This window comes from Argiope bruennichi, chromosome 8 (genome assembly GCF_947563725.1).
Source record: "Argiope bruennichi chromosome 8, qqArgBrue1.1, whole genome shotgun sequence".
NCBI classification, from domain to species: Eukaryota; Metazoa; Arthropoda; class Arachnida; order Araneae; family Araneidae; genus Argiope; species Argiope bruennichi.
In genome coordinates this window covers 128,233,537-128,260,792 of record NC_079158.1, presented here as the reverse complement: position 1 = coordinate 128,260,792, position 27,256 = coordinate 128,233,537, and the positions used below count along the sequence as shown (strand labels likewise).

The window sequence follows — 27,256 nt, the reverse complement described above, 5'->3', positions numbered from 1 at the left end:
ATATACATAATAAGACCTGCTGAATCAAATTATAAAAAAAATATCGATTTCTGCGATGGAAAAATTTTAAGATAGCAGTTAATTAACTATATTTATTAACTAGGTTGATTTGTCTATTTGTCTCAACAAACCTGTCTCTTTAAACCATTTCCATTGACACCAATTTTGTGAAGATACGACAGTAAATAACAAAGTTACAAATACCTTTTTTTTTTTTTTTTTTTTTTTTCAATAGTACGGCAATTGTAGTCCCTTAATAAATTATACTTTCAATCGATTAAAAAATAGGCATCCAAAATGTATATATTTTTTTGGGTACTTGTGTTTCTTTTAAAACGCAAATATTAACTGTCTATCAATGGTTTATTTTTTGTAAAATAAAAGAAAAGACTCCAAGATTCCAAACTAGATTCAAGAAAGACATTAAATTTCTGTAAAGAATCGATTTTTATAACTGTTTATTGCCATTGACAAGGAGTTAATACATAAATTCTTTTTTTTTTCCCTATTATGAAGCGCATAACTCTGAGGTCTAAAAAATAAAATTCTAAGCAGTTGTATTTACAGCCTAAGCCAAGATACGCAATTTTACGTTAGGAAAGGAGAATAATATATTTATTATAGAGAATTTTGAGGAGATAACTCACCCTGTTCTCCTATAAAGGACGCCTACATTTAATACAGTACTCTATATTTGTATGGGAAAAATTTTATAATAGTCACATGAGGCAGTACTTTCGTGTAGGATTTGGCTACTTTATAATGTTTCTTTCTTTCAACTCTAAGAAAATACAAGAAAAACTGAATACGGAATCGATTCTTACAAAAGAAAATGCAAATTCCAGCTCTCATTCGTAATGATATGACTATTTTTCATTTTTATATGAATAAGAAATTTTTTCATGTTTGCAGCTCTAAACAATTCAACACAATTCCGGTCTCTATTTACTAAATTTCTAATAAAATAGGAGGCAACATGTTAGCTAAAATATTTAAAATTTCTTTAAATTTTGAATTAATTATCAAATTTATCCTAAATTGTAATGAAACACATTCTTATTTTTAATATTTAGGAATTTTAAGTTTACTTCGTTTGATTCTGTTGCAATAATATCAGAAATGGGTTGGGTTCTACCTAATGCGTAGTTCGTTAAAATTGAAAGACGCACTTTTTTAAAAATCTGTATCTTGTTACTTTGAATCCGGACCTTGAATTGCATTTTAAACTTTGCTGTTTTATCATCTTATCCATACAATGGCAAAAATCTATATTCTCACGTTTTCTGTTTGAAATCCCGATGTGTTAAACGCAAGATTAAACATAAAAATTCAGATAAGAATTTCTACTAATATTCGAATGAGATTAAGAACTAATCTTTTGACTTTTGGCCACCTTTCTTTTTACGAAATACGGATAAGAATGGGATATCTGGGGTTTTTTTTTGTAAGATATCAAAAGACAATATTTGATATCGATGACCTGTTGTTTTACCTTTTCAGTGACAATTATCTTTTGATGTATCTTTGATTTTGCGCAGATTAAGAGGGATATTGTAGAAAAACGCGTTATTTCCTTCGAAATGGAATTTTCTGATTATCTCATTTAATCAGCAGCTCTGACCTTGATGAGACATAAAAGATTCAGCAATCTGGCTTTAAATTAATTCTGTAAATGAGAGACTCATTTTACAAATCTCTCCTCAAAAAATGTACTTGCTGTACACTGCCCTTGCATTACTCCTCATCTTAATCCTATGGAAATTCATCAAACTCAACATTTGGAGGAACAAATGCAGTCAGCTAATGCCCGGAACTCGCCCGGGATTCTTGAACCCACTGGGGGATGTGTCTACATTATTAATGAAATACATGATGCGTCCTAACAGAGAAACTCTTCATATTAGTAAGTACATGAATTTAGAATTTTCAAAAGGCTTTTTTATTTATTTCTGTTTAGATAAACAATGACTTAATATTCAAAGTATTATGATCAGTGAAAGGGTTTATAAAAATATATGAATTTTGATTACAGTAGATTTAACTAATTCTTTCTATTCAAGAATTAAATGAACGAGGAAGCAGTTTTAAATATTTTAGTAACTAATTATTTCGATGATTGGAACTTCGAGATAAAACATTTTTTTCAATACACAAACTTCTATCTGAATTACTTCTTTAAATGAATGAGGGTAATTTTCTCATTTAAACTCTGTTTCTTGGTTAATAGAAAAATGCTACGTATAGAATTCAAAAACAAGCAAATGGCACTCATGGAGGCCTCAATACATTTTCTAAAGATTTTTCACAGTAAATTGTTGATAGCAACCGAAAATACGATCGAAATGGAAGCTGCCTCTCAGAAATTCACTCGGTAACAAAACACGATCTCTTGATATTTGCAATAAATATCTTATATCATGCTCGTTCATTAATTAAAGAGTCATCACGCGTGGGATACATTTAGAGACACACTGTGAATGAACGACCCGGTAAGTAACAGAAACGTTTAAACGACGAAAAACACAAAACATAAGAGATTAATTGTAATATATATATATACAGGGTGTTTATAAAGTCCCGGACCCATTTTGATGTTTAATAACTCGTAAAATAATAAAGATATAAACAAACTTGTGGCATTTATTGATGGAATAACTCATATATTTTCCTTTTCAGGTTTGAATATTTTTACTTTTGTAAATATCGTCTGCACGTGTGGTTATTTTCAGATAATTTCATTTTCCAGTCTAAATATCTGTACTTTTCTAAATATTGTCTGCTTATTAATTGCATTTTTCTCTCTTTTGTTTTTGGCAACTATTGCAATGTTATGTTTACTTTTGATGTGTTTGTTCTATGTAGTACTTTTGTATGTGATGTTTTATTCGAGTGGATATTAAGGAGAATGCGTACACCACAAGAGAAAGCACAGATTTTATGGTGGTTCATAGAAATGAAATCGATAGTGCAAGCACAGAGAAATTTCAGAAGAATTTACCAATAAGATCCTCCATCCAAAAACAGCATCTTGGGGTGGAAAAAGAATTTTCTAGAAATTGGAAGTATCGAAGATAAGAAACGTTCCAGACGTCCTTGCACAAGTGATTTTGATGTTGAGCGTGTCAGAGAGACATTTTTACACAATCCTAGAATATCTGTGAGATCAGCGGCAACAGAATTGGATATGCCAATTTCGACGGTGTACAAGGTTATTAAGAAAAAATTAAGACTGCATGCATACAAAGTTCAAATTGTTCAAGTTTTGGAACCGAACGATAGACCTAGGAGGATGACCTTTGCAACAGATATGTTAAGGAGGATAGAAGATGCTGCTGATTTTCTGAAGAGCATAATGTTCTCCGATGAAGCATCCTTTCATGTTTCTGGCGTTGTTAATCGCCATAATGTTCGCAAATGGCTCTGTGGATGCCGACATGCACGTCGCTACCTGGTGTGAAATTGACTATCGACTTGATATTCTCCGTGCGACGAAGGGGGCACACGTGGAAGTTCATTGACAAGGGTCATGAAACTTTTTGAGTCTATTTAACTATTTATGTTATTAATTTTAATCTATCTTTATTATTTTATGAGTTATTAAACATCAAAATGGGTCCGGGACTTTATAAACACCCTGTATATATATATATATATATATATATATATATATATATATATATATATATATATATATATATATATATATATATATATATATATATATATATATATATATATATATATATATATATATATATATATATATGATTCTTAAATCCTAATGTACAGAAGTAAAAGAAAAGTATAAGCCTATTAAATGAGTATCCGAACATTAGTTAATACATGTAATCTATAAAAGTGAAATTCAATGTAAATTTCCTAGAACATATTTTAAGTTTTTTTTTCTGTTATATCACAACAAAAAAGTGAAACAAAAAATAAGAAAATAACTTTTTTTTCAAGAACAAAAAAAGTTAATGAAATATTTTAAAACACACTAATAAGTGGGAAAAAAAGCAATCGAAAAAATTGCGATATGAAAATGGAAAAATATTAATATTATATTGTAATAAATATATTATTATTGTTGTTGTTTTGAATCGGAATCTTGATATTTTTCCTACAGATTTTTTCAAGTTATTAACATATCACTACGAACGTTTCAAAAATGAGCAAATGTTTTGCATGTGGATTGCTTACGTGCCGTTCGTGATGATTATCAAAGCGGATGCTGCGAAAGTAAGCACGATTTCTGAGAATATTTATTCTTGAATGCTAAAAATTGAAGACAAGAATACGATTCCTTTCAAAGGAATTTTTCATGAAATGTGTGATTACTAAATAATCAAAAATTATGTCCCTAAAAATCACTTATAAACTTTAAAGCTACAGCAAGCATACAGAAACAGGTCATTTTTATAATAAAACATTCAGATAATCTAAGAAATTTATTTTTGTGACATATTGTAACAAGTTTGTAAATATTTTGAATTTTGTAGTAGTTAGAATTATTATTTGATTAGTTTTTAACCCTCCTAATTGAGGATTGTACACATTTGCATGTTACAAAAATATTACAAATTTGAAAATATTTTGCATTTTTATTATATTTTTGTGTAAATGTTTCAGACGAATCTGTGGAATCCATCATCAATGGCATGATGCGTTCGTGCCCGGCTAACTCAGTGGACAGAGCGCGAGACTCTTAATCTCTGTGTCATGGGTTTTAGCCCCATGTTTAGTTGTTATGATTTTAGGGTTATTTCGATTGGTTAGCCGATGAAGAAACAGTCCTTTAAAAGTCTAAAATATTTATTCCAGCAAGTTCAGAACTTTGCACGAAGCAAAAATTACAATTCCGCACTCGAGTACAGCGTAATGGAGGAGTGACTAATAACAGACTTCCAAAGTCTGATCACAAGCGAAAAGGCTCTCAGTGAAATCGTCTCTCCACTTAATACGTGTTTTATTTTTTGGCGAGATATGACGTAAGCATCATCCCATTGATTTCCCGAAATATTAGTGCTAGAGCTCCCAATCTCGAACTCTCGAAAGCTTAATCAAGCTTAACTGTCGAAAGTTGAATGTCACCAAGATCGCCAAAAATCTCGCCACATCGGCGATAAGGTCACCAAGCGGCAATTCTGCAAACGAAGAAACCGACCCTTCGCTATAATTTAAAACCGTGATTAATTTTTTAACAAATCATAAGAAGCTATATAAATAAGGCCGTTATTCAGTGATCACATTTCTCTGAATCTCCATTTAAAGTTATGATTCACAGGTTAGGAAATCTGAGTACATTTGTAAGAAGTTATGATTGCGCAAGAATAAACTAACAATCGTTGTGAATTATTTCAATTAATCTTTTATAGTAAGAAAAACTGGAATGATATAGATAGTGCGAGAATCTAAGAATAAAAAATAGAATAAAAATAAAACTTGAACTTAGAACAGCCTTCTTCAAATTTAGTTTATAAGTATGCATAAAAAGTCTTATTCTATCCTTTATTATGAAATGAAAATTCTTTTTTTTAAAATTTATTGCATACAATGCTTAATACATTGAATCATCATATTCCATGTGTACCGAAAATAAAGATATAACTAATGAAAGAATAATTTATCTACACAAAAAAAGTAAATTTACTTTTTAGGAATTGCTTAAAGGACTAAAACACAATGAAAAAAGCTGGGTTTACGACTTTTTGGAACCTTTCTTCGGAGAAGGACTTTTGACTAGGTACTTTCTAGTTTTTTTTGTTTTTTTTTCAGTTTTTATTTAATAAGTAGATAGAATATTATTTAAAAAATTTTAGATTTAAGGAAATTTTCAATATAAATTATATTTCGTTTTTGCATTTTCGTAAGATAAGTAATTCTAATCTATGTAAAGATTTCGGATTCATTTTAATGTAGTAATTAGCCGTCTTTGATGTTCAGTTAGTTTGTAAAAAAATGTTGGCTAGGTTTAATTTTAATTAAATTTCTTATGAATTAATTTTGGTTTCTGATTCCTTCATCAAAGTTAGAGTATTAGAAACAATCAACATCAGAAATTAAGGCAGCAGATTATAATGTTGTTATTTTAATAGTTTTACATCTGCTTTTTCATTGAAAAATTGACCTTCCTAATAGAGTCAAGTTCCATGACTTCAAGATGCCATTAAAAATGTATTAATCCGTGTAATCTATTATATAATTTCATATTTTCCTTTACAGCCCCTCCCTTTCATTTTCTCATTCCTTACTAACCGCATCTGATGACCAGGTGGTTCTGTTCGATTGTTAGTTACAGTTCTTATGCCTGATTTGATGATCTTGATTTCTTCACTAAAGTATTTAATGCATCTAATCATAAGAAAAATTACAACTTTGTTATTTTAATAGGTTTGCACACATTCGGTTTATTGTTTAAAGGAGTCAAGTAGGTTAGTAGCTGCAACCAAATTAGTGCCTCGGGGCACCGAGTAAAAGAGGCCAGTTGGATGAAAAAAGTGATTCAGATTTGAAGAAATGGATAGAGAAGTCCCAATTATCATTTGTAGATTCGATATCCCAAGCATGCCATAACATCATGTGGTCATTTAAAATTATTTCGAGTAGATAAACCGTGTGTTCACTAAAGCCAAAGATAACACTCACTAATCTCAACTAGAGACTTCAAGCACTAAACCTTACAACTGTTTTTATCCACAAGACGCAATGACTCGGAACTTCCAGATTTAGAAAGATACAGAAATTATAAGAACATTCTAGAATAGACGAGAAATAACAGAGTAAATCAATAACAAAAGTTTTTTGAGACAATTTGCATGCAAACAGATACGAACTTGCGAACCGGCGCATTTAGTTCATAGCGTTCTACCACTGAGACCTTCAGTCCACGCCAAGTTTGAACAATTTTTTTAGAATATACCTATAAGGAAATAATTTTATGATATAAATAGCACAGATAATAAAGAGAAACTTTCATCTTTGATTTTCAACAATAAGAGAATACCTTGCGATTAAATTTTTGGAAAAACAATGAAAAAGATTTGAATTTCATTTCAACAATGACTGTACTGCTGAAAATTTGGAGAAAAATATTTTTACTTTTTTCAAAATTCAAAAAAAAAAAAAAAAAAAATCATTTAATGGCAATTAAAGCTGTGTCCCTAAGCAAATGTTTTTTTGTTTTTATTTTTTAATTTCGACACATATACTTCAAATAAATTTTTATGAACAAAATTTTTCTAGAAGTTATCCTAAAATAACGTCAAAATAGTATTTAAATTTGAATTAATAAACATTTTGATTACAATTAAAAAAACTCTTAGGAGTGAACATTACAACCCCAAAAGTGCATTTGTGTCAAATTTAATAATATTTGGTCAAACAATCGGTAGACAGCCAATGCACACTATTTATTATTATTATTACTAGAAGTAGAGATGTTGTATAACTCAGATGCAGAAATAGTAAAAACCATTCAAAATGAATTTTGAACTTAATTTAATGATTAAATTGAAGGTTTACAATGGATTTTTGCCAGCCATTCACAGAAGCAAAGTGAGAAAGAAGACGAATCCTTTCGTAAACGAAATTAAGATTTTTGAGATAGCTTTCCAATCCTTGATACTTGGGCTCATTTATTGTTTCTGAACTTAGCCATGAACATATTACTACTTCTGCATTTCCTTTTGAAATAGCTTTATTCATTCCAATAAGAAACAATATTAATGCGTATTTCTTTTTCAGCGGTGGTGAAAAATGGAAAGCGAGACGGAAATTACTAACTCCTTGTTTCCATAGTGATATCATGAAAGATTTTCAGTCTGTTTTTAATGAAAATTGCCAGAAGCTAGCGGACGCTTTTCAAGCCGAAACGAAGAAAGATTTCACTATTATCGACAATTTCATAAAACTTTCATCTCTAGATATGATGTGTGGTGAGTAAAAATTCATCAGATAATTACCGCAAAATAATGATTTGCTTTATTTAGCGCTTTATAAAATTTCAATTTATTGCAAAATTGTAGAATAGAATTTCATTCAGGAACCAAAGAAAACCATATGTAATAAGCTAGTATTGAAATGTGCCCATTTTTGAAAGTCTAAAAAGAAACAATGAACGAAAAGAAATGACAGCTATGAAAGTGCTCCACCACCAGAAAGAAAGAAAAGGAAACATTTTATTGCTCATTGTACATCATTAGTGCGATGTTCCTTTTTTACAATGATTTTTCTTACTGTTTTTATAGTTTTTATTATTTTTTATTCAAATGTGTAAGAATATGAATAACTAAAAAACACTCTATATTTAATTTTCTTTTGCTGATTTATTTTTTACGTATTCTATTAACTAAGCGGAAAGGTAAAGGTGAAGCCCTTGGGTAATGAAAATGAATTATTTCATTAAGTTCAAGGTACGTAGGCTCACACTCTGTTAGATTATAAACTTTCATTTTGAAGTAATCTAAGAGTGATTTGAGAGCGATCTCGTCATCTTGAATTACGGCCAGATGGCAAGAATTATACCTTAGAGTTCAAACGACTGCTCCAAGCTTTCGAAAGCAATAACAGGAGAGATTATGTATTTAAAATAAATCATCTTATATTTATTATTATGATTTCTCTTCGTCACTCAGAAACAAAATTAATGAATATCGATTATTAAAAAAGTAATATTTATGGAAAATTATATAATATAAATATTGTGACGAATCTGTAGTATTGTTTCTTTCTTTTGAGTAATTAATATTTCTTATTTAATGTTTCTAGAAATCTATTATTTTGGATAAACGTGCATTTTTGTCCACAAATAACGGTGGTAATCGTTGTAAAAATTTTCAATTACTATATGAATTCGCCACTTGAATTTAATTACTGTTAATACCGATTATATTCACTGTTGGTTTTTTATTGATTTTCACTGAGTGCCAAAATCATTTTCGCTCTCTTCACCATAATTTGAAGTAGCAATAAAATGGCAGTAATTCTATAGAATTATTAGGAAAAAAAAATATATAAGCCTGCACGAATTTTAGATATTTTGAATTCATGAATTTCTAGTAAGTGGCTGATTTTAATTCATACATTTAGGCATACACAGAAAAGCATTTTTGAAATGTCCAAAAGCATTTTTCTAGAGTGAATGCATTGCTCTCGTTTTAAGATTACGTGATTCCTTTCGATTTCAAGTATTGTGCAATTCGTTACAAAAAGTGGGACAACTTTGTAACATTATTATTTTTTATCGTATCTTCACAAAATTTTTTATCGATTGAAATGATTCGAGGAATTTTCTTCCAATCGACAAGCCGATTAATAAAGTTAATAACAACAACTCGAAATGTTTTCTATGTTTTATCTAATCAATTTGTTTATCGTCATGAAATTAATCTCCCAATAAAATAAATATAGTGGTAATTCCGAGATTTATTGGATTCCGAAAAATGTATCTTCTAATGATAAATGAGTTTTATTCTATATATATATATATATATATATAGCATAAAACCTTTTGTACTCACTCAAAAAATTATCTTATTTCCAAAAATTACACAATAGGTGCAGAAATAATTGGATTTAAGTGAACTGACTCCTTTTTTAGGCGGATTTCATCGAAACTTTGATTTAAATTAAGGATTATCATGTAAAGATCGCATAACAACTTCCATGCTTCTAATTTGTTCTATTTTTCAGTTAGCATAGAAGCAAAGCAAACGTTTATATTTCAAATATATAATTCTTCGGTCTAAGAGTTTTCTGAAACATGAAGATTCGTTGAAAACTAATAATCAGTTTATTTGAAGACTACACTTCTTGGACTTTTAGAATTCGTGTGTGGACAGATAAAAAAATGTTTATTTTAAATTTTGTTTCATCAGTATAAATATTATCCGCATACAGTTCTTTAATCATATAAATTGAATTTCGTCTAACTAATTAACTTTCACTTAATCATAATATTTTTACAATAAAAGTGATTTGTTATCATTATTCTTATTCTGGAATAAAGATAATTAATATTTGCTAAGAGCATTGAAATAATTAAAACATTGTTAAACTGTATGTAAAAGTCATATGTGTATTATTTTTATAATAATAAAACAATTCTCCTATAAAAATTAATAAATGTGCTACCCAGGTAGCAATTGTTTCCGCTTGAAAGTAAAGTTAGCCGCGTTGGCCTAGTGGTAAGGTCTCGGCCTCCGAATCGGAAGGTTTACAGGTTCGTAACCCGATTCCACCTAAAACCATCGTATAAGTGGGTCTGGTGCACGTTAAATCCGTCGGGGCCAAACTTCCACCCTGTTGGTATGGTATGGAATTTTGGAGACGTGGGTTCCATCTCAGGTGTCATCCTCTTCATCTGTCCGCGGTTCAAAATTACAAGGTCGGTCCTAAAATATTCCTAATGTTGTTTTAAAAACCGGACGTTAATTAAACTAAACTATAAAAAAAATCGGTGATTTTTTTAAATGGGTCACATATTCTATTTCATTCGCTATAAAAATTTAATTCTATTTCAATTTCTTAAAGCGTGATCAATTAAACAGTATGAAAGCTTCATTTTCTTGAAATGTAATGAAAATGTCTCAATATTTAAATGAAATATTAATGATCTGAAGAATCATACTCATTAAAGATAAATCTGAATTGCGTCTAGCTATTTTTTTTCCGAAAAGCCTTGTTTGGCTACTAAAAAGCTGAAATTCCATTAACACGCTGTCCCTAGAAAGAAGCCTCATTTTTAAGGTTATCTCAAAGAAATTTAACTGGTTTTCTCAAATTAAGTACATCTCAATAGCTGCTGCAAATATTGCACAGAAATTCAGTGCACATAAATAAAATAGTCTGCAGGAAAGAATTATTGAAAAAAATATCATTTCTTGTAAAAGAAAAATGACAAGATAATCGTTATTAATTATGTCAGTTAACTCGTTTATTGACATCAGTTTGTCGATGGATAGAAACACGCCCCTTCGAGTTACTTCCATCGGTATTATTTTGTGAAGATACGATAACAAATAAGAAAATGACACAGATGTCCCCTTCGTTTTTGGAATCAACAATATGTTCTATGCTCTCCATTCTGTCTGAATGCTGTCTTCTATGCCAACGAATTTGTTGATAATAATTGCAAAAACTTTCTTTCGAAATGAAAGTTTTATTCTTTTCTTATTTCTATAGATTCCTATCATAATGACATGATGAAAACTAATACTAAATACTGAATTTACTTAAAACTAGTTTCTGTTTCTTCTTTTGCATTTTAGAAACCATTTTTGGCGTAAAAGTAAACGCACTGGAGAATGAAAACTCTCAGTACGCCAAAGCAGGAATAAAGTAGGTGACATTATGCATGTTGAAGTGTATTTCTATATTTTCATTTATCTATGATTATATATATATATATATATATATATATATATATATATATATATATATATATATATATATATATATATATATATATATATGAAGGGTGCCCCAGGGAAGAGAAACAGCATTTGTTTCTCTAAATATTGCAAATACAAAATATCATTAAATAAGATGTATTAATTATTGAAAATACTCAGCTTCTCTGGAGGTTGCTAATTAAAAAAAATTGTACATTCCCAATTTAAAGTGTCAGTTAGGGAAATAGTTCCCTTACATTCATATGTTCGTTTTATAAAATTTCATATTTTTGTCTACAAAATTTCTGTAGCTATGGTTATTTTACAATTTTGGCGATCCATCACAAATTTAGTTGCAAATTTATTCAATACAGAAAAAACGTCACTTGCAAATATTTGTTTAATAGTACATAAACGAAAAATCATGATTTCAGAGAAATTTACTAATCACCCACGTCTTTGGTCACATCGAGAGTTACTGACTGCATCGTCTATATAAATAAAGAAAGAAAACTAGAAATTGAATATTTCATAGATCTCAGAATGGAATCCGAGCAATAAAATAACATTCTTTGAAACTGTAAACCATATATAATTATTGCTCGATCAGGAAATCAATGTAATTAGAATTAGATTTATTTTTTCACCATAATGTTCTGAATAAAGCCGAAAACAAAGCAAGAAGAGAGTTGCAATCAAATTGTCTTAATTTATTTATATTCGTGAGCAGAATACTAATCACGGGACGATTGTGAAGTATCATTTGCAGCAGAATCAGTTTGAAGTTAATGATAAGATAACATCATCTCGACCCTATAATTGTGCAGCTCATGATAATTGACAGCCATCATGAGCGGATTATTTTGCTTACGGATACAGGCATAAAATGATTTCGTGAGCAGAATATTAAGCACAAGACGATTTTTAAATATCATCATCAGCAGAATGAATTTGAAGTTAATGATATGTTGACATCAGCGCAACTATGTAATTGAGCAGCTGATGATAATTGACAGCCAACGTGCTCGGATAATTTCGCTTATGGATGCAGCTATAAAATGAGTTAAGCTTTCTGTATTGTGTTCAATTTCTTTTCTTTACCAGAAAGGACAACTGTTTGCAATAAGAATAAATATTTTGGATTAATCTGTATTTTACTGTCTATTGTGGTTTAATGCAACATCTTTCGAGCTAAACAAATCAATTTTTTTTAAAGTGAAATTCCATTTTTCAGTTGGAATTATATTTTTAATAATATTAACAATACTTGAACTTCGTTCCATTTAAAGGCTTGGAGAAATATTCATGGGCAGAATTTACAATTTCTGGATGTGGCCTCAGTTCATTTATGAAGCAACGAAATACTACAAAGATCAGGAGTATCATCTAAAAATAATGCAAGACTTCACAACATCAGTAAGTTTGTTTCAGGGATTATGAAATTCTCACATGCTTTCGATTTTATACATAAAAATGATAAAGATTTTTTGTTCTTGACAATTGAACTTTAAAATTATAAATAGGTTAAAAATATTTATTTGAAACATAGTTTTTTTTAAAATCTTGATAAATAGATATTTCAAATAAATAATATATTTTTATTGGACTGCTTATTTGCATAATTTTAATTGCGCATTTGTCATTTTTTTTTCTTACCAGAGAAATTGTGTAGAATTCTTACCCTCTAAGCGACTGAACAGTATTATTTTGTTCTTGATGTTCAGTTCAAAAATAAATAATTCATGGTTATATTTATTTTTTAAAATTCCCCTGTAAAAATACAATCACGAATATTCAAGGAATATAAAATAATCTCTATTAAAAATAAAAGAGTAAGTGTGTGTATTGGCGGCCTTCCGTGTAGACTTCTAGACCTGGAGCAGCTTCGTACAGATACACTTTAGAGGGCAATTTATTGAGGATAAATTCCTGCTACACTTAGAAGGAATTTTTTGGAAATTTTAACTTTTCAAAAATGAAGTAAAAATTTGGAGATAGGAAGATAGAATATCGGCAGCTAAATTCCTTGCGCAGTGCATTGAACTTTAGTCAATGTGATCATTAAAAAAATCATTTCCCGTATATGAAGGTTTAGAGCAGGGGTGTCGAACCTTTATGAATTAACGTGCCATTTTTTCTAAAGAAATGTGCAATGAGGTATAGACGTGTCGTCAAATAATTTTGGCCTGTGATGATTGAAAAGATAATAAAACTAAATACTAACAACTCAAAACTCTTTATTTACTCTTTATTGAAAAAATACATTTTGCGTAGCGTATTTTCAATTCAGCGTGCATTCTGAACATCTTACAATCCTAATATAAATTATTTGTCATCTAATCTGCAACAACAGAAGTCATATTAATGTTACTTTAATTTGAATTATATGTATAACTAAAACATTTAGTACCATACAGTGCAAAATGTATTTTTTCGTAATAAAAAAAGAGTTTTGAGTTGTTAGTATTTAGTTTTATTATCTTCTCAATCATCAAATCGCAGGCCAAAATTATTTGACGACACGTCTATACCTCATTGCACATTTCTTTAGAAAAAATGGCACGCTAATTCATAAAGGTTCGACACCCCTGCTCTAAACCTTCATATACGGGAAATGATTTTTTTAATGATCACTCTGTACTTTGTATGTTTACATCTAAAATTCTGAATAAAATTGCCAAAATTCTGTTTAAAATATTTTCCAAAAAATTGGGATATACGTTATGATAATGTCTGGCAAATGGAACAAATATCTGTTTGATGATGATACAAAGTAAATCAGTGCACATTTCGAGTGTTATAGGAAGCCTTAATCCCATCATGCATATATAATACATAATACATAATATATACATCAATATAATACATACATACGAATATATAGTATAATACATCATACATAATAAATACATGATACGTGGCTTCGCTTGAATCCATTTATTCTAGACCAGTCTACTCATTATCAGCTGGTTAGCCAGAAATATTGATTATATTTGTTTTCAGATTAATTGTTTAAATATAACTTCATACTCATGATTCCGCCAAATTGTTTATGTGGTAAAAATAAAAATTCGCTAAAATCTTAAATATTTTTATCTTTAACTATGATCACTTCATTGCATTGCTTACAGATTACTGGCTATTAATCACTTTGATTTTGCAACTCTTTGAACTTTAATAACTTTGATTTTTGAGCTTTAATAATGGGCACAGCATAATATCATCAGGAAAATAAAATTCCACTAAATTTTTGTGATCGAAATTTTTAGGTAATTAAAGAGAAGAAAGCTCGTTATATAAACGAAGGAGGCGAGGGTGAACAAAAAAGGCGCAAGACACTGATGGACATGATGCTGGAGCGCCACTTCAAATTTCAAGACATGAATGAGGACGACATTAGAGAAGAAGTTAATACATTCATCATGGAGGTAATGTTAAGATCTAAATTTCATTTAATGATCTCTCTTATGATTATGATATTTAAATATTTTTATTCTAAAACTAGATTTATAACAAGAAGATTGTTATATAAAGAAAAAAATTCACATTTTAGTTCAAAATTATATAATGTGATAATCTTTCCAGCTTGCTTCGACTATCTTAACATTTTTCTTTTTGGATTGATTGCATCAGCCATCATTTTGCGCGTTAATTGCATCATCATTATTCATTATCATTCTGTGAGTTAAGAATTTCACAGTATATCCTAAACAGAAAGAATTTCAGTCGAAAAACATCATCATATCTGCTTTGAAATAATGTTTTCGAGCTTAATAAATGAGGCTAAACCCAGGGTGGCCATAAAATATCTTTCCCTGTTTGGCGGCATCTGTAGCGAATCTAAAACGAATGAATGAAACGAAACCACATTTTAAATACAGATTGTAGAAGGCATGGCAAGATAAATTCTGTAGAAAAAAAATAGTACTGAAAGTTGCCGGTAGTGTAAATACTACCACTAAGAGAATGTAATTACAAAGGAATTAATGAAAATCACAGAAAATAATCTCTTATTCATAAATATCAAGGTCTCCTGGACATCGTGCTACATTTCCAATATTCTGACCAACATATTGCCTACCGTGTATGACGTTCTCTACTACTGCATGTAAACTGTCAGTTTCGATGTTTATAATAGCTCATCTTATGTTTTGTATCAAGACATGCAGGTTTGGAACGCCACCAGTGTAAACTACGGATTTCAGGTACCCCTGTTATCAAAAGTTACTTGGGGCGGTCTAAAAATATTGAATGATAACTCTCTCAGTACCGAAATATTGTCTTAAAAGGCTCTGTACTGAATTCATATACTCTTCTCTGTACAGGCATTATCTTTAATACAATTTCGGAATAACAAAAGATTGCAGAATTTGTCCATATTTTAATGGTACAGGTAATAGGACCTGTTTGAATAAGATTCTCAAAAATGTACTGCTCCATTATAAAATTGGCTGTGAAACCACACCACATGGTCACCTTCGGGAAATTTAATGGCATTTCTTGGATCACTATGGGACGTTCACGTGCCCAAATATGGTAGTTTTGAGTATTGACAGACCCATTCGATTAAAAATGAGCCTCATTCTTCTCAAAATATTTTCCAAGGCCAATCAGTGTCGACCTTCATTGGCAAGAAACATTAAAGCGAAAGCGAAACGCTTTTCATGACCTATGATTTATAATGTTGCACTCGATTGATCTTACACAGATAAAAATGCAGCATTTTGCGTAAGATTTTCCATACAGTAGTATAAAATATATCGGTTTGGCGAATAATTGCACGAAAGCTTGGACAAGTCCAGACCGAAGTCCTAGCTAATCTAACTGCTAGTCGAACACCACTGCACCAACATCTGATACTCTTTTCGTCCTAAGCCATCTCTAAGTCCTAGCGAATCAGTTTCCACGAATTTTTTAATCATTTCTCTCAATGCTATAGTGACATTGAATCTTTACGAAGGTTATGAAAAGTTCGAAATTCCTTAAGACTGGCCGCGGTATTACACTGTCTAGTGTAGAACAGTTTTACCAATAAAGCACGCTGAGGTAAAGTTAGGCCAGCATTAATCATACTTCACGAATAACCGTCAAGAACACGTCAATAGTCGAACAAATTGCTAACAGTTCGTTTACTTTTTTCTTTATACAAGAAATGCATGGTGCTGCTATTACGCAGGCACGAGGAATTTTACATAGTCGATATGCAAATTTCTCCTTCATACGTGACAGCAGTGCCAATTTGTTTCCTATCTGCAAATTTAGTACTAATTTTTTTTATTAATTTTTTTCTCATGCTTTTCTCAATTTATACATATATAAAGTATGTGTTCCAGATGCTGCAGATGCCACCAAGCAGGAAAAGTTATTACATGACCACCCTATATATGAGATCTTACCTCAGTTTCTATTGTTGATTTCATTTCATTTATAACTTGGGAAATATTCTAAAGAAATTATTTATTCTAAAACTATTACTCGTAAGAGTCGCTGATTTATATACAGAAACAATGACATTTTTTGAAAAATAATCAGAAAAAAAAACTTATAGAGTTGCAGAAATGTAATTTATGTGGAATAGCAATGCCACCTATATCGATACGTGTCATTTATTTCCTATACCGCAAAAACCCTGCTAAACTCCAAATTTCTGGCATTTTTAAAATCAGTATTAACAGCTTATTTTTTATTAGGGACACGACACCATCGCCATCTCTATCATCTGGACCCTATTCCTTATCGGGCTTCATCCAGAAATCCAAGCCAAGCTCCACGAGGAACTGGACAGGACATTCGGAAGTGACAGGGAAGGAGCTGTAACAATAGACGATCTCAACAAATTGAATTAGATGGAATGCGTCTTAAAAGTAATGATGGAACTCAATGCACTACAGTAACTAAGATATTGACCAATGAAGGGTATTGTAGATATCAACAAAACATAATCTTACATAATATTTGATAAATCAAATTCACATATTTATTGAACCTTTCAAATTTGTGAGCAAGTAGAGAATGAAAAAGAAATCATTGTTTCTCCCATACTTTTCCATTATTTTTATAGTCCATGTACATGTAGTATTTTCAAGCGAATTCAGGCGTTGGTGATTGAGCGTGTTTGTCACAGTGACCCAAAAATTCTATTCGGTATCAAAAAATATGAATGCAAATTAGGGAACGGGAAAAATCCGGATTTGTTTGTTCAGTACTCAAGGAGTATCTTCAGAAACTAACGCATGTGATGACAATGCCTTCAGGATTCCCTTTACGAGCCAAAGAAGCAAATTCCCTTTACAAATGCAACGTATCGAAAACTTTCAGTTTCATATTTAGGTTTTATGAATAAGTATAGAATAAATTTTAATTCTATAATTTGCATTTTTTTCGACGATATAATATATAATTCTCCTCGTGAAAAGAGCGGAAGAAATCTAAAGGAGAAAAATATACGTCAAAAAATATTGGGAATTTTTTTCGTCACTTTTTTGCATACCCCGAAATGCCATATAAGTTCCACATACCTCGTAGGAATGCACTACATGGGTAATTCGCTATTGTAACTCCAATTATTCCATATTTTTGTACTTGAATTGTCATCCATTCCTCATCATTTGGATAAATATTCATAGTACGTGAATTGACCTAAATATCTAAAAAGTATCTTCTCGTATCTCCATTTAAAAAAATATTTTTTCTAAAGTCTTCTTTGGTTGTAAAACTTCTAAGAATCAGCAAAATAAAAGTAAAAAATACATACTTAATATTTGAATATTCAATATATTTCACATATTCAAATATATTTGAAATGTTCTCTGCGTATAGGATATTGATGGATGAATAAAGGATATTCAACAAAATTACTTTTCTAAGCAACTTTTTGCTTTCTTTATAAAGTTGTTGATGTTTTTCATGTATGTATATGTATAATGCTTGCGTATTTCACCACTAATAAATTTTAATTCTATAGGAATCCAACAGGATCTACACTGTTGTCCCAGTTTTCGGAAGAAAGATCTATGAAGACACTGAAATTTGTAAGTAAATGGATGTGTTCAGTAAGATTTCCATATAAATTTTAAGATTTTTTTTTTGCAGATTATTATTAGTATTAATTTACAGACATATTAAACATTTTGCTGCGAAAAACAATTAAACTCATGATAAATTTATATTCAATTAATAGTTTGAAAACATTGAGAAATATAGTGGTGGCAAAAATTGTGGACACTTTTGAAAATTTTCATGTTTTCTAACTTTGTATGCTTATAGAAAAGGTACCGTTTCACAAAATACATACACTTACGTATCATTTTAAAGAAAATTTAATTCTGAATTCAATGCAAGAAGCAAAATTCAAATATTTGCAATACAAAAAAAGTTGAGCTGCAATAATTATTGAGATACATTAGATGCTAATGACTGCAGTAAGTTATCAGTACTTAGTAGGGTAGCCTTTATTTTTTATCATAGCTTCACACTGATGTTTCATTGAGCTAAAGAGTGTTTTACGTTCTTCTTTCGTTATTGGGGATGCCAGGAAACAATTATAATCTCAATTAATTCTCTTTTATTAGATGAACGCTTCATATGTACAAGAGTTTTCAAACGGTACCGTAAGTTCTCAATAATTTTGGGGTCAGGATTATCTCCAAGCTATGACAACAATTCAATACTCTTTGTGCTAAACCACTCATTCGATATTTTTACTGTGTGGCAAGGAGCTGATTCCTGCTGAAAAATAAATGATGCGTTGTTGGGAAAGATATCACTGTAAGTTTTGACTCTAGAATAGTGTCAATGTATTTTCTAGCATTCAATGTCCCATCAATAACATGATGAAGACCAATACTGTCTACTGACATGCATGACCAAATCATAACACTAACTGAGTTTTTCATAGTTTCTGAATGCAGGCATAATGTACCTCTTAGCTTGTTCTTAGTCTTAAATATTTTAGCTATCACTACCGAATAATGGATTTGTTTCCTCACTCCGTATAATTTGCGATCACCGCTCATCTGTCCAATTAATGCGTTCCCTTGCCAACTGTAATCTTTTGATACTCTGCTGTAAATTGAGATAAGCATTGTTTCGTTGAATTCTGCCTCTTAGTCCAACATCTAATGACTTTCGCCTGGTTGTTCTTGAACTGACATAAATGATAGCATCATTAAATTGACTTCTGATGGCCGCTGATGACATTCTTTTATCTTAAAGACATATTCTTTTTATTTTACTTTCATCAACAGATGTGGTGATCCTTTTTCAGCCCTTTCCTGCTTTCTTTTTTATTGAATTTGTCTCCTGGTATCGTAAACAAAACTTTCATACTCCAGATGTAGTCACTGAGCCACATACCTGTCTTTCAATTGCAGCATAGGAAAGACCACATTCATGTAACACAATAATCTTAGTTTTTTTTCTAAGTGTCCAATCTATTCTTTTATTTGATGTCATTGCTTCTTGAATAAATATTAGAAATATTTACAAAAATTCCCACTATATATTAAATAGATTAGCAAAATTTCTAACTTGCAATTTGATTACATAAAAAACAGTCTTCTTGCTACAGAAAAAAGCACAATTATCGCTTGTTACAACTTTAAACATGATACTAGCTTCTTCTAGCAGTTATTAACATTTGATTGGTTCCCAGAACAAGAACAGTAATTTGTCAGGAAAGTTAGAAATTGTAACTCACTTCATCACTGTTTATGTTATTCAGATTAAAGTAAGAATAACTTTTTTGTATTGGAAATATTTGAATTTTTCCTTTTGTATTGAAATTAGCATTAAATTCTCTTTAAAATGATATGTAAGAGTTTTCATTTTGTGAAATGTAACATTCTCTATAAGCATTCAAATTTAGAAAACATAACAATTTTTAAAAGTGTCCACAATTTTGGCACTACTGTATATTTTAAATTATTTATTTTAACAGTAGGATTTAATAACATACCTGATATCCCTATTGTTTTTGATTGCTTAATTGGTTAGAAGATAAATCTTAGCAGTCTCGTAAACATTTTGTTTAAAAATTTAGAATTCAGGATCCAATCACATCTCTCCACAAAATTTTATTATGATAAACTGGTCTCGTAAAATAAGAAGTTGCAAAATTAACTAATGAACTTATAAAAGTAAGAAGTGATAAATGTATTTGTGAGCAACCTGTCAGAAATAGGAAAGCATGCTAACCACTAAACAGTAAGGGAGTAAATATCTTACCAAGTAACAAAGTTACCATGTTTGTCAAATAAAAACAATTTGTTGGCACTTTTTAGCACAAAATCATAGAATTTCTTAAAATCAAACAAAATTTGAATTCCATTTTGCATCCGACGATATTGTAGCACATCTTATGCTATTATGTTAAGATCCTTTTGACAATCACCTCGATTCTGTAAGTTCCATCCTTATCAGCATGTAACGAGTTATTTGTGAATAATAATGCCAAGATCCACTCCGCAGAAACTGTTCGATAGTAGTTCCGTGAGTAGAAAATAACTATCAAACATCTAGGTTTCTAACTCCAAATCTGAATTTTACAGAGAATGTTTGGAAATAGAAACTTCCATTAACAATCTCTTGTGCCACAATTTTCGATGGACTTTCTTTGGACACAACTTTCTTTGACTAATGCTTGCCATTCTCTGTACTTGATGCAATCCAATATCATGTAAAATCATACATAACCATGCAAGTGTTCTAATTCGGACTGAAAAAGTAATGATTTAATTTTATAATTCATCTGTTGTAGTTCAGTAGTTCATAATCATCATCGTTTAACTTTTCTGAAAAAAATATATGAATTTTTAATGAAAATATATCAGTTCATTCTTCTTTCTGTTTCTTGATGAAGAAAAACTGCGCATGCTAAAGCAAAAATACCCTTTATATTTAAATTAATTAATAGTGAATTTTTTCATTATTCTATTCGTAGAAATGTAATTCGAAATATAAAAAGGGAATCTACCATTTTATTGAAAGAAATATGATTCTACTTACTTTTAAGCATATGGTAATAAGTTAGTTTACTAAATCTGGATCCTTAAATATATATTCTTAGGTGGTCACACTGTTCCAAACGGTGCTTCGTGCATGATTTTAAATTATTACCTGCACAGAGATGAATCGGTGTATCCCGATCCGGAAAGATTTGATCCGGACCGATTTTTACCGGAAAATGCAGCTAAAATTCCTGAATACGCACACTTGCCTTTCTCAGCTGGACCAAGAAATTGCATAGGTGAGAACTATTAATGATATGAAGACTTTTATAATTGATATAAAAATTATTAGTTTCACAATTTCTTCAGTACTGCAAATTTTTAGGCTTATAGTAAATATGAAAATCAAAAAGAATTATTTTTCTTAACCATAAAATTAAAAGAATAATGGTCTAAAATAAATAAAAGTGGTTTTGTATTCCCATTAAAAATATTCTAACAAATTTATAATATCGTCTCTATCTGTTATGTAGAACGTTGTATAAAAACACTATAGACAGCAAATCACACCACCTTCGTTTTATAACATTTAAAGTTTTTAATTCATAGCATTTCATGTTATCATAAAATAATCTCAGTAAAATGTAGATACATGTACTAGTACATGAGTTTTGCATCAAGGAATATGATTTAACAATTCAATTTACGACATTTTCTTAATAACGATACGTTAATAAATGTACTATTAGCTAGGAAATCACCAATTATGTATGCCGTTTTCTTTATCTCAATAGATATAACGCACAAAGGCTTATTTTTTTTCAAATAGAATGAATTACTGAGATAAAAAATAATTTCGCTTATTCACACCTTAAATTACAATACACTCCCGAATATCTGGCCTAATGCGGAGGAAGGGCAAATATTTTATACAAAACTCACTGTAATAATTCGCATTTTCTCATTTCTTATTGAGTCCTAAGCCCACCATTTAGCTCAATGTGAACGCAACCGCGGCCCGGGGAATCCTAGAAGCAGTTGCCAGTAACGTGTTGAGTTAAAATAGAGGGCTCTGTACTGCTAGTTTATATATGCTTAAAAACTGCATTGCATGTTTCAAGAATTTATTAGAAAAAAAGTAAATAAATGGATCTAAACTGTTCACATTTGCACATAAATTCTTTAATGTCCTACTTAAATGCAGGAAACATAAACAAAGCATTAACGCAAATCGTAAGCATGATTCTTAAGAAAATTGACTCAAACTGATTTTATTTTTCACTTATAAATGATTACACAGATATGAAAAGTTAACTCTAAGATAAGTGCCAAAACCTACAGTTTTTAGATTTTGAAAAGGTCTTTAATAGATGACTTAACAGACCCCTTGCTTTCCTCATTTAATTACGATAAAAGAAAATAAAGGAAAACTAACGGGAACTGTATAGTCACGAGCCGCACACTCGGCCGTATACTGTATTATTTATTCAAGCAAATTTTATGTTTGGTATAAACTTTGAAAGTGCTTTTAATAAAAGTTTATTCTTAATTACCGAATGCAGCTAAACATATAGGCACACTTCGAATGTTTGAACGTGTTTATTGAATGTCCTATAAATATATCTTTTTAATTAATGAGCTGTGCAGTATAATAAATATTCCGGTCTACACCAAGTTGATTTTATGAAGTTACGGTATAGAAGATACTCAAGTCTTCATTTAACACTCAATTTCATTTATCAAGAATATCTTATTCTTTCGCTTGTCCTGACTACTTACAATTTATGAGCGGTTACAGGTGCTGTGTCTTGAATTTTATTTCTAAACAAAATTTAATAAGGCAAAAAAAAATCACGTACTTCAAAATTATTTCTCCAATTTAACCATACTTTAAAATTTCTTATTTTCACAATTGAAAAAATAACATTATAAATCACATGGTTGAGTTTTGAGTGTTATTTATGAGTCTAAATCATTTTATTGTGTACTATTGTCGGCACGTAATTTTTACACTAAAGTAGCTTATTTGGGGGGGAGGGAGATTTTTGCCTCAAGAGCAGCCTAGTCAAGCAATATTCTAGGCTGAAGTCAGTACATTTATTTACATTACCCACTTGTTAATGCATCTGCGTCACCCAATGTTCCTGAATTTCCAGAAAGTTTCCTTTAAACATACTGAGCTATCTTTGCGCTTCCACCACATGTCTTTCATTACCAATTTCACTTGAACACAAGCTTTCTTTAAACAAAACTTATTCTGGTTGGGTGATTATTTCTCAATTCGTAGATTGGCAGTAGGGATTGCAATACCGGACCAAAAGTTCAATACCGGTATTCGGTATTTTTTAAATTTTAATACCGGGATACCGGTTTTAATACCGGTATTAGAAATTTTGGAAAAAGAAAGAAAACACAGGTGTTTCCTTTTTTTATTTGCCAGTTTTGTTAGAGAGTGTAAACATCACAAAAATAATTTGTAACTTATAAATTATAACAGTATTTAATCACAAAAAAGTAAAGAAACATCTTATTTATTTAAATCACAAAAAAAGTGTAAATATCACTATTCAGTTTAGGGTACAATTACAAATTTTTGAAATGTGATCTAAAAAAACATAATGTATCCATTGTACTGTCATTAATCCTGAAAAGTAATTTTGTGTAAAAATGAACAGCTGTAGAAAACGCTCTTTCGGCATCTACGCTAGTTGGTGGTACTGTTAGAAATGCGCGATATACTTTTTCCAAGTATTTACCTCTAAATCCCTCATCTTCAAATAAATCGATTTCTCGTCGGATGGTTTTGGATATACCTGATTTCTGTATTGTATTTTGGTTCGTTGAAATTTTTTTTATTCATCGCTAATTCTAATTTTCGTTCAAGAGACAATTCCTTTTCACTATCCACAGTAGTGACATCTTCGATAATTGAACCGAATTCTGAATGTGGAATAGGTTTGTAGGGAAAAAAATTTTAAGAAACTTTACTCTAACTTAATCAGATTTGAATTGGTTATTTTATTTTCTTCTTTTCATTTTCATTTTTAAAATCATTAGAATTATGTAAATACCATAAGCCATTTTCTATTTCGGTATGCCTTTCTTCTGTGCGATTTTTCAATGTAATATATAATTCTTCAGATACTAATGTGTGCTGTTCTTTCAGTGACTGCAACATGAAATTTATTGTTGCATTAGCTGTTAATAAATTAGAATCTCTCCGACATAATGCCTCGATAGTCAGTTTTATTGAAAGTAGAGCTGACGTAGTTCTGGATATTAAGTCGAATTCACTATCTGAAAAATTAATTTACAGGTTTAAGTCGATTATTGCTTTTTGGATTAGATTTCTCAGTTTCAAAAATCGTTCCATCATTAGGAGTAAACTGTTCCAACGTGTTTTAGAATCTAATATTAACATATATTCTGTTTTATTTTCAGTTAGTATATATTTTAGTAATATATCTTTTTTATAGGGCAACATTTAAATATTTTAGCAATTTTTCGAACTTTATAAATTATAGGAAGCAATTCTTGATAGGTTAATATTTCATCCTCATTAGCAATATCTTCTTCAACAATTACATTGTCATTATCTTCATTGCCAATATCACTCTCACTCTTACTCTTTTCAAAGTTGGAATCCGAAGTTTCTATATATATAGTATTTGGATTCTTCTGTTCTTTATATTTTTGATATAATACATCTATTACTCCTAATTGAATTCCATGTGCACAGCACAACTGCTGATTTGCACCAATCAACTTTCCAACTTTTTTCATAATTGTTGCTCCATCAGTCGTTATGGATACAATATTTTCTTTCAGGGATAATCCATGGTTCGCTAATTTAGATTTAAGCCATTAATTAGTTAATTAATTTCGCCCGTTAGGGAGACATAAAAACAAAAACGTATACTATATTGCTATGTTCGCGATACCTGAACATATAGTGGAGACCATTTTAAAAATTTCTAGTAAATACCGAAAAACCGGTATTTAAACTTGTGAATACCGGTATTACAAAATTGTATAAATGGCTCAAAATACCGGTATTCGGTATCCCGGTATACCGGTATTGCAATCCCTAATTGGCAGTTGCATTCAGTTTCAGTTGATATCATTTTTTAGGTCATCCTGTATCATTATTCAGAGATTTTTAAGAAGACTTTTCGCACATAAACAAATTTAATTTAAGCCACGTAGAAGAAAAGAGAAATTAAAATACATATAAATGGAAATTTATTTTTATCATAAAATTATAAAAATTATGATGCGTTAAAAAAAAATTTTTTTCGAATTTTTTCCCATATTTTAAATGCTTTGTTAATATTTTTCCCGTTGAAAAATACCACGGTTTCAAAATATACTTATCAAATAAAGCAGGACATTCTTCCTATTCTTATGAATAAGTTCTTGCATTTTTTACTAAGAATTTAAAAATAAGTATTTGCTCCGAGAATAAAAAAAATTCTAATTATAGATAAGCAACTAATAATTATATCATTGAACAAAATGGAAAATTATCATCGCCTAATAAGAACATTTTTTTTGTATTTAAACATTTTTGTAAAACATTTTCATTCATGCAACGATGCTTCACCAGAAAGTTTGAATTTGTTTCATTGTGCTTTATCATGCATATAAACACACTCTCTTTTCAGGTAAAGTGTTTGCTATGCTAGAAATGAAGACTATCCTCAGCTATATATTAAGGAGATTCGTTTTGAAATCATTAGATGGAAGAGATAAGGTGAAGACTGTGATTCATGTAGTTCTGAATAACTCAATACCAATCCGCATTCGATTCAGGAACAGACCAATGGATTGAAAACTGACACTGACTTTTAGCTTTTCTACATCTGTTTTATTAGTTTTGTATTGAATCGCTATTATATCACTTTCGAATTTATTCCCAATGCGTTTCTTTACCGTAATAAATAGTGCTTGTATTTTAGAAATAAAATAAAACGTTTCATTCCCAATGTGCTTTTCAATTTTTTTTAATGAAAGATTTATTAAAATAAATGTGTTTATAAATGACTGAAATGATTGATAAGAAAGCTGAAACAGCGTCAAAATTTTTTATATATATTACCAGTAATGCAAAAAAGAAACCTAAATATTTAACATTTGACAGCAAAAGGAATGAAATGTAAAATGAATTCTTATAAAAATATAATTTTCTCAAATTTCTCGATTAAGATTTTGTATACACATGGTGTCGGACAATTCATTCGAAAAAAAAAAAAAAAACTGGGAAAAGAATTAGCAGGAATCACATTGATAAAATCGGGCACTGCGTACAAACATTCGGCGCCTTAGAAGTGTCGGATAAGTGATGAAGATCCTAAAAATCGAAGAAAAACGAAACAGAACCGACATGATGTATTCTAGCTGCAATGAATGCACTTCTAGCATTTAATCCTTTTCCAACAATTTGCTTATGTCTGGACAGGCATTTGTCGCTAGTACCTCATCTGATGCAAATCGCACGTATTCATGAAGCCTAATGGTGGTGCGGTTATGTTGGCTCATTCTCGATGATAGGGAAATTTTACATCCTCTGGGAAGGCGTATTTCACGATTTCTTAATTAATCCCCGTATAATATTAATTTTCATGGCAATCTGTTCATTCTCTATCTAGGTCTAGATAGGTCAGTACATGGGATATTTCCCGCATATTTTCAAATATTTGAAAGAATACAGGGAAATAAATGCCTCTTTGGAGAATCGGTATCGTTTACCTCTATTTAAAGGAATGCATAGAAATCTCGGAACTAAGAAAGAACCTGAAAGTTGAAAATAATTACTTAAGTACAGTACTGATGATGTTAAAGATTGTCAATTTTTTACCAATTGTATGAAAGCTTGAAATGGTTTGGATTTCTGTTATCGTGAAACGAGAATTTGGAGAA

At 30.2% G+C, this 27,256-nt stretch overlaps 1 protein-coding gene across 1 annotated transcript; it reads left to right on the top strand.

Annotated features, from left to right (window-relative positions):
• Positions 1–1,565: 1,565 nt before the first annotated feature.
• LOC129980776 (cytochrome P450 4V2-like) lies at positions 1,566–26,315 on the top strand. The gene is made up of 11 exons (XM_056091159.1): positions 1,566–1,903; positions 4,127–4,239; positions 5,658–5,743; positions 7,744–7,934; positions 11,268–11,337; positions 12,680–12,806; positions 14,660–14,818; positions 17,081–17,233; positions 18,355–18,421; positions 21,457–21,636; positions 26,002–26,315. The coding sequence occupies exons 1-11, from the start codon at positions 1,708–1,710 to the stop codon at positions 26,166–26,168; spliced, it is 1,509 nt and encodes a 502-aa protein (XP_055947134.1). The 5' UTR covers positions 1,566–1,707; the 3' UTR covers positions 26,169–26,315.
• Positions 26,316–27,256: the final 941 nt, after the last annotated feature.